The sequence below is a fragment of the Anopheles marshallii genome, chromosome 2 (assembly GCF_943734725.1).
Source record: "Anopheles marshallii chromosome 2, idAnoMarsDA_429_01, whole genome shotgun sequence".
NCBI classification, from domain to species: domain Eukaryota; kingdom Metazoa; phylum Arthropoda; class Insecta; order Diptera; family Culicidae; genus Anopheles; species Anopheles marshallii.
Window position 1 is genome coordinate 76,023,467 of NC_071326.1, and position 13,975 is coordinate 76,037,441.

Here is a 13,975-nt window from a genome sequence, read left to right on the forward strand (position 1 = left end):
TGGCAACGTTTGATCTGATTTCTTTTATTGCTTTACAGCAGGCTGTAATTTCGGCATACAGCCATGCTTCAGTCAAGCAAAGAAAATGGAAAATATTGGAGTGAAATAAACGGGAAGTTGTTATAAAACTCCACCTTGAACGTCACCTTCACAGGTTAGGGGTTTTTTTTCGTTGAATGATGATCTACTTTAACGGACCGAGCTTTCAACTCGATATCAGGTTACACGTGTTCACCTCAAACACTCGCTGGGTATATCAATAGTGCCAATATTTGTGTGTTGGAAAATTTTACGCGAACAATAAGTGATGAGTTTTGTGGATATGTTTTCCATATTCCACTATGGCATATACTGTTCCCGTTCTGTTTGATAAGAAATAAAAAAGCAAACGCTGGTTTTTCATATCTGCGTGATGCGCGATTGAACATTCAGCGTTGTGCACAATTCAATTGAAGAACGAACAAAATACCTTTTTGCATTATAAATATAAAGTATTTGTTATTAAACATGCTGTCAAGTTCTGTAGAACAAAGGGGTATTTTAAAATATGATAGGATATTCACTAAACTGTGGTTCAAATATCGGTCAAGTTGCAGTCCAATCATTTTACAACTTTACTTCGTATGGTTTTAATCATTTGAATGGAAATTCCCGGAACAAAACTTAACTCCCTGTGTTTGGCTCATCAAAATTCAAAATATTCCATAAACCTTTAACAGACCATCATTCACACTAAATTTCATTTATGGCAAAATATTCGATTCTAGGGCAGTGTCTAGATTGGAATCACTCATCCACATACCTTTGCTCAGTGTTGCAATGTTGTACCGATCGCTGTTGCACTGCTCGCCGTAGAATTTAGCTGTATTTTCGCACCAAAAACCACGAAAACCACCTACGCTGGGTTGGTGGATACTTTTTTTTGCTGCCCCAAAATTTGCATACACACCCATCCGAGCGCAGCGAAGGTGCTGTGTTTGTGTGATTTGTGTGACAACTGATTTTGGCGTAGAATATTTTGTTTGGATCGCGCACTAAATTCTGCCGATGTTAAGCCTTCCTAGATAAGCTTCACACTGGATCAATTTTCAGCACCTACCAATACCCGTTTCTAATCACCCGCGTGTGGAAATTCACGCGTCACTCGGGGTTTTTTCCCTGGATTCTTTTTGCACGCGGCACACTCGCAACCAGTATCGAATTTATCGATACTTCAACTTTTATTCCCTCCCAAAGCCCGGGGTTTAGATTCGTTCGAGCAAAACGAAAGTAAAGTAAAAAAAAAAACAACGTCACCGTAATCCGCATGTAGACATTCGCGCAAATCGAACCGAAATGTGTGATAAAGCAAAGCACCGAAACGACACACTCGCACTGTAACCGAACAGCAAACCGAAAATAGTTAAAATACCAATCGCTGACGGTGGTGTGGATAGGAAAAGACGCTTTGCGGGTGGATCGTCTTAACGTCACCGAACGCGCGTGATTTTTCTTTCGCACCCGGCACAATAACAAAACCCCCCCGAAAGAGTAAGAAAACAAATCACTCGCACTAACGCTAATACTGCTTGCCGATCGAATATGGCTTAATTCGGCTCGGCCCTAAGTGTTTTGAGTGCAGCAAGGTCAAAATGCGTGATCGAGAGAGACGCTGCGTTTGTATGCGGTTAGGGTGGTTTTGTGACCCACCCCACCGAGGTTCGTCGTTCGTTGTTCGTTTTTACCAATTTTTTTTTTCTACCGCGACCGTCCACCGGACCGAACAGGTGATGTTTGCCTTCGAAGGCACAGCCGAAGACTGAGGTGCGTTTCGATGGACGTGCCGACGACTAGCCGCAGCGTAGATCTCGGCCCGATCAGCCAGCGGAGCCGACCAGGTTGATCTTGCGATCGTTTCCGTGGGAGATGCCCGTCGAGAGAGCAACAAAACAACACGCTGATGCTGAGCTGATGGCATTTTGCTACGAGACAGTTTTATATTACTTTTTATTATTATTTACATCTGTAGTAGAATTTATTATTTTAAACTAAAACATTATAGCATTAAGATATTTTCCGAATAAGAGCTGCATTTATCTAATTTAATTATCACAGGAGTAACTAATCTCTAATAATTCCCTAATAAATGTGAAAAGAAATCCTTCTAAAAAAATAATTTCTTTAATACATTTCTTGTTAACAATCATATGTATGACCACCCAAAGCACCACTGTGCACACCGAAAGTGGAAACGTTCCTTCTTCTACCACCCTGTCCGAGGGGGGAAACGCGTGATTTGGATGGCTTCGTGACTCGGATGGAAGATGGAGAGAATGAAAGAAAGCGAACAAAACAACCAACCGCCAAACATCAACCCTCCCCATAATAATGCCCATGTGCGAGGAATGCGATGTCAATGTGCTCGGGCCCAAGCTGTCTGTTTGTGTATGTGCTGGCGCGTGTTGGCCAGCAGCTAACGCGACCGTAGCGAATCAAGAATGGCTCCCCGTGGGGGCATGGGGTTGCAACTGTTAAGGGTGGTAGTGTTTAGACTGGAGCCCTTGTGCCATTCTGCACAAAATGTGCTTTCCGACAGGGTTAGTGGTATGCGTTTCTTTATAAAAAAAGCACATCTCAATGCTTGTTGAATATGGTTGAAAGATTTTCCTGTTTTTAAATCTATTTTTAATATTGTAATAACTAATTTAAAATAACCATAATATGAAATAAACACGGCATCTTTCCTTGAATATTTTTATAATATAATATGTGAAATGTAAATTATTTTAACACGAGATTTAAGAAAATTTTTAAATTATGACATTTTGACAATTTCAATTCGAACCAAACCATAATCGATCGACGATCCCTGCATTTTGTACCAAACGAAATGAACGTTTCGAATGAACATGGTGGTGGTGCTTTTGCTAAAGCTCATAAAATGAACACCGTGTTATGGCAAAGCATGATCATGGGGTAAAATGAGGTGGCAATTGCAGAATTCAGAAGTAAAGTGCGGTTTATGCAGTTTCTCATGCCCTCATTCAGTATATTAGTTAGATAAGTCAGTTAATATCGATAAATTAATTTAGTGATTCCCGTTGACAATCTTGGGTGTAAGATCTTGGAATAAGCCAACGCACTAAAATGGCAGTGTCATGATAAGTTATAATCTCAAATAAGGGTTCTTTACAAGAACTATGCGGGCGGGGATGTCCAGTAAGCATAGTAGAAGATATTTCTGCACAAGCTCATTGTAATAACAGTATCATTAGTTCGATTTATTACGACATATTTGCACTACGGGTCGAGGTATCTCGTTAACTAGCCGCTCACTGACAGCTTCCTATCGATATCGTTCTGCTGCTAATCTTAATCACCTACTTCTCGAACCAAACGTTCAATAATCTTGCGCATCCCCATCGGCCTCACTGGCGTACTCGTACTGCCGATCTTCATCCCCCTTCTCCGCACCTTCGCCATCCTCTTCCTCGCCGGAATCATCATCGCCCCGGTACTTGTCCTCATTAGCCGAATCATCTTCCTCATCCCGATCATCATCGGCGTAATCGTAATCTTCGTTCTTTCCCGACTGCCGGCCATTTTCTCCCTCCTCTGGATGGTCCGCGTTGCCGAAGGACCGCTCGAAGTCACTGTCGAACCGCAAAGCGTCGTAATTGTCGTTGAAATCCGATTCCCGTCCAGTGTCAGAGCCACCGTCGTATTCGTGCGAATAGTCACCATCCGTCTGCCGGTCGGCCGATTCTAGCCCATCCTCATCGAAAGTATCTCCCTCGTCGTGGGCAATCTGTTTGGCCGGTTTTTGGTCGGGAATGTTGCCGACCGCCTTCTTCTTACCGTAGCCATGCTCCGTACTGTCCCGCTCGTTCTCATGGTACACGATCGATTCATAGCCGGTATGGTTTTTCTTCTGATTCGAGCCCGCCTTTCGAGGACCCGATTGGCGCGATGACTTGGCAGACTTTGGCTTCTCCTCGGTAGGTTTTTTCTTGTTCTTGGTGGAGTTAGAGCTGAGACCATATTTTTTGTTTTTATCCGGATTCTCGATATCACTGAAACGATAAGGTGTTGAATAGGAGAGGAAAGATTTGTGTGTCGCCAGCTCCTTCTTACTAACCTGTCATGCTCCTCAATGACTTCGTACGTTGGCTCTGGGCGGTAGTGATGCGTGTCCACCATCAGTCGTCCGTGTTCCTGCGCCTGGTCATCTCCGGTACGCTTGGACTCTCCGAATCCTGTTTGTCGCTCGTGCCCATACTTGTTACCGTCCTTCTTGTGGAAGTTCTCCTTATGCCGGTATCCACCCTTGCCCGACTCACTGCTCGAACGAACGAACCCAACCTCACCATCTTTAAAACCTCCATCCGAATGAAACTCAGCCTCGGGAGTCGCTCGACTGTCTACTCGTTTCAGAGGCAACGGCCGTTGCAGGAACTTCGATGGGTCGAATATTTCCGGGTACATGTGCAGGCCGGAACATTCCACCAGCAGCACTGCAACCAGAACGAAGTTTTCCACACGACACATTGCAGCACACTGCCGGGAACACACTGGGGACCACTTTCTTTGCAACCAATTGTTCCGATATCCACTTGTTTCACCTGTCGCATTCAACGCACGGTATGCAAATGTATGCCGTTTGGTTCGGTGAAGTGTGATTTATAGCAGGAATGTGGTTAGTTCCCTACCTTGCAGTTGCCACCGAAATTGTGCAATGACCAGCGACCCATTGTCCCAGAAATCGATGCAAAACCCCTGCTGCCCCGTGCTCGGGAGTGGACCGATCGGCGTCTAACCAAAATGCTCACTCAGGTGGAACGCGGGTGTGCACCTTTTGGCATCGCTACGGTGTCGAATTGTGTCGCGGGTGGTGGCGACATGCATCTTGCCATCTTACTGTCAGCTGATGACGGAATTCCCTTGGGAGAAAATGTTGCTTCACGATCTGGGAGGAATTCCAGCAGACATTTATCCAGTTTTACTGGTTTATTTTTTGTTTGTATATGATTTTGTATATGATTTTGAGAGTAAAGATTCTGAACATTAACTTAAGCTTTTTAACACAATTGCGTGGTCCTAAAATAGGGAACTTTTAATCCATCAAACCGATTTTTAATGAGCTAACGGTGCCAAAATCTTATGATAAAATGATGTAATAATCAGCTGACCACTGTCCAAAGTACTGTTTTGCCCAGTATTACATATCTGATAATTCCTACAATGCGCTCCATAAACAATGCAAATAAAACAATCTCAAATGGCAACGATTTCTATATCGCACGTACCGGTAACAAAAATGCATTCCCTATTCACATTCGATGATATTTAGCTTTTAGACAACGCCGGCTCTCGATAACGCTTGTAACAACCAGTCTTAACGAAACGAGCCGATTAGCGAGCCCACTTGACCTGCTGCTACCGGTTAGACAATTACCTTGGCTTCATTATTGATGTACCAATGGCCGGCTAGACATTGATAAACCAACCACCAAACCCGCCTAGGTGAACGATGCGCGGAATGCAACACGGCGGTTTCGCTGATAAAAACACGGCAGCGATAGCAACCACTTTTATTTAGCGACAGTTTAGTTCCGTTGCGTTCCGCGTGTTGGGCAATGGTTTTTTTTTTTCGCAAGCTCACGCCTCAGTATAAATGTGCCGGGCGTGAAGTGTAGCGAATGCAGTAGCAAATACCTCTGCTCTGGTTGTCGAGAAGTTGCGCCAGGTAGGGTTTTGATTTTGAATCAGTGTGCCCTAAAAGCAGGGAAGGTGTTTATTGATTTCGGTGTTTTTGCTGTGGAAGATTAGACATAAAGTGAGAAAACAATTCGGTGATATGCGTTTGTTTTAAAATTTAAAGTGATTAGTGGACCGATCATGCTATGCATAGCCAACATTTGACAGCATTATCAGCTCCTGTGCAATGGTTGCTATGCAAACAGTATGGCAACAGCTTTTGCGGTTTTGTTCAAACTGCTTCGACTAGCTTTGACAATTTTTATGATTTCTCCTATCTGAATACTTCGACGTTAAGGAGTAGTCTTGTTCTGGTTGCACAGTATAGAACACTGCGATTAACATCGACTATCGACAGAACTATCCGATCTATTGGCCTATGACCGCTCAATAGGGCTGCAATGCATTTTTCCTGAATGCTGAATAAACCACCAAATCCATCAAATCTATCCATTGAATTTAAAAGTTATTAATTGAATTATAAAGTTGTGGTTGACGAATTGAGTTATGAAGTTGTGATTGAATATGAAGTTGTCGTAATCGTGACAACTTTATAATTTGATGTTTATTGTTTGCTACCTAAGCATTCTGTAAAGTGTTATCATTTACAAAATTATCCATTAAGTCCACTTTAGCAAATCTTTTTGTCTAGCTCAGCTCGTATAAAAGAGTAGTATGTTTGAAACCTTTTTGTCTAGTTCAACTCGTATAAAACAGTAGAAGAAATTTTAAAGAACTAAAAATTTAAATAGAACTAAAATGTACTCATAATGCAACATTCATTTGCTACAGGATGAACTCTGCCCAATATTTCCTCCATTTCGTCATCCTTCTATCAAGTTACACCCTGTCCCAATCGACCTGTCCCGAAACCCCCGTTTGCAACAAAGAGCAGAGCTACAAACTCGATGGTTCCTGTAATAATTTGCTCAATCCCTCCTTGGGAACAGCAAATCGACCGTACGCACGTTTTGTACCGGCAAGCTATTCCGATGGCATTTGGGAACCGTACCGTACCAAATCCGGCGATTCGCTACCGAACGCACGGAAACTATCGTTAAATCTCTTCGGTGAAACGGAAATGAAACATCCGAGAAATACGCTGATCAATATGCAGTTCGGACAGTTTGTTGCTCATGACATGAGCTTTACAGCGGGTGGTAAGTGTGCTTACATCGGTGGAGAGGAGCAGCATTGCACCATTTCTAACTTTGGTTGTGTTTTTCTCCTTCTCAAGGTGGCAACATACAGTGCTGTGCCGATGGTAAATCAGTCCCAAAGGAACTTGCCTCCTCAAAATGTTTACCCATCGAAGTAGCGAGCGACGATCCCGTGATGGGTGAGGAAGGCATCGAGTGCATGAGTATGGTACGCACTAAAACGACACTGGAGGATCCCTGTACGCATCAGGAAGGCGGAGAAGCAGAACAATTAACTACAGTCACCGCTTTTCTGGATCTGTCGGTAGTGTATGGGAACTCAGTCGAACAGTGCAATAGCTTGCGTACCTTCAGCAAGGGACAAATGGCAGTTGATGATCGAAATGGAAAACAGTGGCTTCCAGCACATCCCAACAGAACCACAGCGTGTAGCGTGCAAGATGATTCGGACGTTTGCTATCTCACCGGAGATGTGCGCTCCAATCAAAGCCCGCACCTAACGTTGATTCATCAGGCATTTCTGCTGGAGCATAACCGATTGGCAAGGGAGTTGGCTGAGCTAAATCCAGACCTGGATGACGAGGTGCTGTTCCAACAGGCACGCAAAGTTAACATAGCGCAGTACCAACGGATCGTGTACTACGAGTGGTTGCCAATCTATTTGGGACGCCAGAACATGATAACGGCCGGTGTATTGCCTGAGCTGGATCAGCGGAACTTTGCCAGCGATTACAACCACACCGTGGATCCCAGCGTGGATAATGCGTTTGCAACGGCTGCGTTTCGATTCTTCCATAATTTAATTGCGGGTCATTTGGAGTACGTGTGAGCGATATGGGAAGATACAATCGTGGTTTATTGTAATGCATTGTACAATTTCAGCTTGGTGGCGGAATCTACACAACCTACCGGATCGATACGTCTCTCCGATTGGCTCAACAATCCCTCGGTGCTGGAGAAGGATGAGAACTACGGATCGCTTTCACGAGGCATGATCTACCAACCGCACGATCGTCCGAATAATCAGCTTACACCCGAGGTAAAACATTTCCTCTTCCGCAACGGTGCCCGCGTCGGCGTGGACCTGAAAGCCCTCGACATCCAGCGTGCACGAGATCATGGACTCGCCACCTACAACAATTATCGGGAGTATTGTGGATTGAAGCGCGCCACCAGTTGGGAAGATTTTAAAGAAATTCTGATACCTGAATCGGCACCCTTGATGCCGGAACAGTACGAGTCAGTGGACGACGTCGAGTTGACTGTAGCGGGAGCTCTGGAACGACCCTATGGAGATGGAATGGCAGGCGAAACGTTCGGGTGCATCCTGCTCGATCAGTTCCGTCGGACTCGGGTCGGTGATCGGTTCTACTTCGAAAATGAGGGCATGTTCAGTGCACGGCAACTGCACGAACTTCGAAAAGCAACCATGGCGCAGGTGCTGTGCGATAATACTCATGGGCTTAAAGAAATTCAGAAGCGAGCGTTCTTCCTTGTCAGTGACGATAATCCGGTAGTTTCATGTGACCGCTTTCCAGGTGTGGATTGGAACCGTTGGCTTAAAATTCACCTCATGCTGCTAAACAAAATAAGGAATAGTTTGACATAATAACCTTTGAACACTTTTTTAATAAAGATTTAATTAACATAAGAAAGATGATCTTATGATATGATCTTCATTTTATGGACATCCGAAAGGTAATCAATTATGCACTGATGATATCCTATACGCAAATTTTAGAGGTAAGTTTATGTTTACCGGACCTTCTTCTTTTTCTTCTTCGTCTGCTCAAAGTTGAGCACGTCGTGGAGACATGGTCCGGTTGCCGCTTCCAAGAAACTCGGTCCAGGGCTGCTTTCCTCCATCCACGGCTACAACTAATCTCCGACAAGTCCTATTCCACCTGATCTATCCAACGAACTCGATGTGCTCCTCTACGCCTCGTGCCGAATGGGTCGCTAACGAACACCTTCCTGGTAGGTCATGAGTCCGGCGTCCTTATCACATGCCCAAAACCATCGTATCCTTTTCGGCTTTGACTACTGTCAGGATTTCAGCTCAGCCAACCAGCTCAGCGAGCTCGTGGTTCATTCCCTTTCTCCACACGCACTGCTCGCACACACCGCTAAAGATAGCCCTTAGCATCCGCCGTTCGATAATAGCGAGTGCATTGGAGTCCTACGCTAGCATACTCCAGGACTCGTACCGGTAGAGGACTAGAGTACGTGTTAGAGTGCGATTTATCATGCATTTTGTGTGTTTCGATGATTACCGGATCCGTATTTTAAAATCCCATACAGTCTTGATGCTGAAGATGGACACAAATCCTTCAAGAATGGCAGTTAAAAATTGGATGTTTACCGTCAAACAAGGAGGCTCTAAAGACCTCTTCTTTTGAAGTCGATCATTCCTCAAAACAGTCTCCAGACAAGATTTAAGCAATACGAGAATCGTTAGGTACTCTCTCACACTCATGTGAAATGGGATATAATCTGTGAAGCCTGTAAATTGTCCGTTCTCCTCCATACTGTCGTCTTACGATTAGAAGTAATTTAGGCACGAACACAATGCCAGGAAGAGCGCACATTGTTCAGCTGTCGTTCACCAGAAAAAAAGGCTTTAAAATAAACACAAAATTTTTGTGTAGTATCACCCGATATAAGATGTATATGAACAGTGCCAATTAAAGGCACTAACCGGTGTATTCAGCATCAAACAAGTACTTCAGTTTCAAAACAACATCAAAGCTGCTCGTTCACCGATCCTTTTTATTGAAACAGTAATTCCATTATGCTTGAACCTTTGATTGTTTATTCCAACGCACCACGAACTACACAACAGGACCGACCAGTGACGACTGTACGGCAAGCAACCATTACCTAAATCAACCACGGATCGGTTTTTGGCGGGGGGCATTTGTTTTGGCGTGATTTAACTGCACACTGCACCGGTACGATAGTTGTACAGTTCATCAATCAGCGGTACATTAGCCGTGTCATCGATATAGTGCACCCCCAAAAACAATGGCATGCAAAATGAGGTGCAATATTTTCTAAACAATCTAAACAGTTTTCCGTCCACCCCGTGCGCTTCTGGCCGGTTCGCAGCGGAAGCGTACGCTAATGGCGCCTGATAGGGTTTAATTTGCAGCTTACGGTGTATTGTGTACGTGCACAACGGCCACCCTAATGGAGAGCTGTATTGTTTGTTCCTGGCAGTAACGCGAACTGCATACAATCCCTTCCGTTCTGCTCGTACCGTGCCCGGTGGAGGGTAGAGGCCAGCACCGGGCATAGGGCAAGAAGCTGTGGTGAGTGTTTTTAAAGCGCGTGCCACGCGCACACAAAGCATTTATCGCATCAGCGTCACATTAGGCTGCTTTGTTGCGGCGATGAAAGCAAACCGGGTATCAATTACATTCTTATTTCCCCGTTTCCCGTCCGATATCGAATTTCCCGCGGTGGTTTAACAACCCTGGCGGTGATACTGAATCGGTGCTGTTAGTATAAATTATCGCGTTGTAAATATTGTGCAGCATAATTTGTGCTGCGTTTGGCATATTCTATGGTAATTTGCCCACCAGTTGCATCAGCTGGGTTAAAACATAAGTAGTGTGCGGAGGGTGGTACGGGGGCATTTTTTTATGTGTGTTTCGGATATTAGTTTGAAGTGATTTTTGTTGTGTTTGCTATTGTTTCTTTTTTATTTTTGGCGAACGAATTATGCGCCCACGTGAGTGCGCCCAAATGTATGCAATCGTGCGGCACCGTGTGGAGTGGAAGCGATTTTTGGTGTGTTTAATGTTGCTACCGTGTGCAGCGATCCGTACGGTGCTGGGAGTTTGTCCGGTGGTTGCATCCTGCGATGAGGGCCACACACCCTACCGGACCATGGATGGGTCGTGCAACAGTCTGTACAATCCACTGTACGGTACACCGTATCGGCCGTACCGGCGCCTGCTGCCGGCGCAGTACGGTGATGGAGTGTCCGAGCCGGCCCGTATGGCTTCCGGCAGACCGATGCCGAACGCTCGTCAGCTTTCGGTGGCGCTGTTCGGTGAAACGGAAGCACAGGACCGGCGAAGCACCATCATTAACATGCAGTTTGGGCAATTGGTCGCGCATGACATGAGCTTTACCGCGGATGGTGAGTTGGTTTGGCTGTATTTTTTTTTGATTAATGAAAAATAGCTTCCAAAGCAAGTTTACTGAGTTTGTAAGATCAGCCCTCCAGGCCATTTATCCTTTTAGCTTTTCATCATAATATGGGTGAGGGAGGTAACTCTGGAGATGTTCTTCTTTTTCTCCCTCTTCTATACAATGAAAGAGCCATACACTGGAAAAAGTAAAGTGTCCATTTATATTAATTAAAATGAAGCATTAAAATACATAAATAACTATTAAAATATCTCGTATCGACCAATCAACTTCTGCATTAGAGGATATATGATAAGTTTATGATAATTTTTTATAAAGGAAGATCAGTATAAAAAAGTCTTGAGGGAACTAGAAAATATAAAAATGAGTCAATTATGTTACAAGAGACGCACAATACGCAGTAACGAATCTTATCAACACCGTTCTTACATCCAGTATATTAAAACAAATATCTTCTCTAGCGACAGGAGCCTAGCGCGCCAGGAGTCTCGCGCAAGTCTTGATGTATTAGATAATGGCTTAAAGTTAAAGCTTTCAAATATATCTTGTTCGTTCTAGTTTTTGGAGTGAAGTGTTGTCCAAATGGGAAGAGAATTCCACCAGATTTGCTACCACCTCGCTGTATGCCACTGGAAGTACCTTCAGATGATCCAGTTCTACCCGTGGATGACATTCAGTGTATGAGTATGTTACGCACCAAGACTACCCTTGAATACCCTTGCGTTACTAACTATGGTACCGCTGAACAACTCTCCTCTGTCACTGCGTTCCTTGACCTGTCCATCGTGTACGGTAACGGTATGGAACAGACGGCCAGCCTGCGTCAGCATCGTGGAGGACTCATGATGGTGGAACACCGCCATGGTCAAGATTGGCCACCGCACAATCCAAACGCTAGCAGACTCTGCCAGATGCGGGAAGAATCGGACGTTTGCTATCTCACTGGTGACTTGCGTTCTAACCAGAGTCCACACCTGGCGATTCTGCAGATAGCTCACCTGCTGGAACATAACCGGCTGGCGAGCGAACTTTCGAAGCTCAATCCCTGCTGGGACGATGAACGACTGTTCCAGGAGGCACGTCGTATCAACATTGGCAAATATCAGTCGATAGTGTACAACGACTGGCTGCCGATCTACATGGGTCGTGAGAATATGCTGCAGCACGGACTGCTGCACTCTGTTGCTGGTGCGGGTGGATTCGTTCGCGACTACAATCTCATGGAGGATCCAACAGTGAGCAATGCCTTCGGGACGGCTGCATTTCGCTACTTTCACAACATGATAGTGGGCCAGCTCGAGTTGCGTGTCGGTTTTTGGGGATGGTTTCGTGAAGCATTTAGCTAACCGGTGCAAGTGTTTCCTCTTGTTTCCAGTTTGTACAACGATTCGCGGGAGCATCGCGTACGGAATGGTACTATCCGGCTTTCGGACTGGCTGCGCCGTCCGGGTGTGCTGGAGGAGCGCAACAACCGGGAGCTGCTGACGAGGGGCATGACCACCCAGCCGCACGATTCCGCCAACGACCAGCTGACGCCCGAAGCCAAACACTTTCTCTTCCGGAACGCGAACCAGTACGGTGCCGACCTGAAGGCGATCGATATTCACCGGGCCCGGGATCACGGACTTGCAAGCTACAATGGCTACCGTGAGTGGTGCGGACTCGAGCGGGCCAACCGTTGGGAAGATCTGTATGCCAGCATTCCACGAGCCACGGTCGAGCAACTGGCACGGTGGTACGATACGGTAGACGATGTTGAGCTGGCCGTGGCCGGTGCACTTGAAACGCACCACCCGGGCGCAACGGTTGGTCCAACGTTTCTGTGCATTTTGTTCGAGCAGTTCCGGAGAACGCGCACCGGCGATAGATTTTTCTTCGAAAATGGTGGCGAGTATGGGTTCGATGCGAATCAGCTGCGCGAGGTACGGAAAGCGACGATTGCGCGGTTACTGTGCGACAACACGGAAGGACTCGCGCGAATGCAGCACAATGCGTTCTTTCTCCCCGATGAGCAGAACCCGCCGGTACCATGCACGGAACTGCCCGAGGTACGGTTGGAACCGTGGCGCGAGTGATAGTGGACGATGAGTCTATTTTCCCACCGGTACCAGGTGCACTGCATGGGAATACCCTATTGGGAGATGGGAGTGAGCTAAGAGCCACACAAAAACCAACCACGGGATTGGACGGTTCTGGAGTGAACGGAGCTAAAATTGGATTATTTGCCAAATATGTTTGCTTTTCGGTGGAAAACTGACACAGGGAATAATTCGGCGATCGTTACATTATCTCGGTTCAAATAGAAACGATAGATAGTGGAACAATATTGGTTTATATGTAAATTTGAAGTGCTCAAAGCTGGTGGCAAAATACGATAAGGCAAATATGAATTTGAAACAAGGTAACAATCAATAAAGCATTTCTGGAACGTACTATGATGATGTAACTGAATGTCACTTTAAACTTCAACCTTATATCTTCTACTGTATTTGTATTTAATTGAATTTATTGAATTAATAAATCTCTTACATGCTTAGTTGTTTTAATTGTTTCATGATGGATTTTTTCCCTTTTTGATTGATCCCAAAATGCACGCAACATTGGTCAGTTACAATTGGACTGTCCATATTTTTCACGCAGGAAAGACATTCATTCTCCCAGAACCGTTTAGATGTTTAAAAAGAAAAGCCCTCCAATCTGCGGATCAGTTCGCTTGCAGGCTAACTTAGAACGCCATTAAGACTGCCAGTTCTTTTTAAAAGAAGACAGTGAAGTGACCATGACTGTGACCAAATACTTTTCGGTTAATCTTTTCGGCAAAAATATTGAATCTTATCATCACCCGGCACTGTAGCAGGCCCTATGTTTACGTTTGAGGTATGTAATAACAACACAGCTTTCACGATAGTGGAGCTGTCCGA

General features: G+C 45.2%; 3 protein-coding genes across 3 annotated transcripts; 2 read left to right on the plus strand and 1 right to left on the minus strand.

Annotated features, from left to right (window-relative positions):
• Window positions 1–3,379: 3,379 nt before the first annotated feature.
• Window positions 3,380–4,527, minus strand: LOC128708959 (uncharacterized protein DDB_G0290685-like). Its single transcript, XM_053803940.1, has 2 exons — window positions 4,118–4,527; window positions 3,380–4,052 (listed from the first exon to the last, which is right to left on the minus strand). Exons 1-2 carry the CDS (start codon window positions 4,525–4,527, stop codon window positions 3,380–3,382), a joined length of 1,083 nt encoding a protein of 360 aa, XP_053659915.1.
• Window positions 4,528–6,529: 2,002 nt separating this feature from the next.
• On the plus strand, window positions 6,530–8,505 carry LOC128718595 (peroxidase-like). Its single transcript, XM_053812216.1, has 3 exons — window positions 6,530–6,896; window positions 6,974–7,715; window positions 7,779–8,505. The coding sequence occupies exons 1-3, from the start codon at window positions 6,530–6,532 to the stop codon at window positions 8,503–8,505; spliced, it is 1,836 nt and encodes a 611-aa protein (XP_053668191.1).
• A 2,138-nt stretch (window positions 8,506–10,643) lies between these two features.
• LOC128719240 (peroxidase-like) lies at window positions 10,644–13,129 on the plus strand. Its single transcript, XM_053812863.1, has 3 exons — window positions 10,644–11,043; window positions 11,613–12,354; window positions 12,430–13,129. Exons 1-3 carry the CDS (start codon window positions 10,644–10,646, stop codon window positions 13,127–13,129), a joined length of 1,842 nt encoding a protein of 613 aa, XP_053668838.1.
• The last annotated feature ends 846 nt before the right edge of the window (window positions 13,130–13,975 follow it).

What these genes read in the sequence shown, in the direction of transcription:
- LOC128708959 (XM_053803940.1), bottom strand. Translation starts at nt 4,527, where the DNA reads ATGTGTCGTGTGGAAAACTTCGTTCTGGTTGCAGTGCTGCTGGTGGAA. An exon ending in GTCATTGAGGAGCATGACAG is followed by an intron (nt 4,053 to 4,117) that starts GTTAGTAAGAAG and finishes TTATCGTTTCAG; the next exon opens with TGATATCGAGAATCCGGATA.
- LOC128718595 (XM_053812216.1), top strand. Translation starts at nt 6,530, where the DNA reads ATGAACTCTGCCCAATATTTCCTCCATTTCGTCATCCTTCTATCAAGT. An exon ending in CATGAGCTTTACAGCGGGTG is followed by an intron (nt 6,897 to 6,973) that starts GTAAGTGTGCTT and finishes CTCCTTCTCAAG; the next exon opens with GTGGCAACATACAGTGCTGT. An exon ending in TTAATTGCGGGTCATTTGGA is followed by an intron (nt 7,716 to 7,778) that starts GTACGTGTGAGC and finishes GTACAATTTCAG; the next exon opens with CTTGGTGGCGGAATCTACAC.
- LOC128719240 (XM_053812863.1), top strand. Translation starts at nt 10,644, where the DNA reads ATGTATGCAATCGTGCGGCACCGTGTGGAGTGGAAGCGATTTTTGGTG. An exon ending in CATGAGCTTTACCGCGGATG is followed by an intron (nt 11,044 to 11,612) that starts GTGAGTTGGTTT and finishes TGTTCGTTCTAG; the next exon opens with TTTTTGGAGTGAAGTGTTGT. An exon ending in ATGATAGTGGGCCAGCTCGA is followed by an intron (nt 12,355 to 12,429) that starts GTTGCGTGTCGG and finishes TCTTGTTTCCAG; the next exon opens with TTTGTACAACGATTCGCGGG.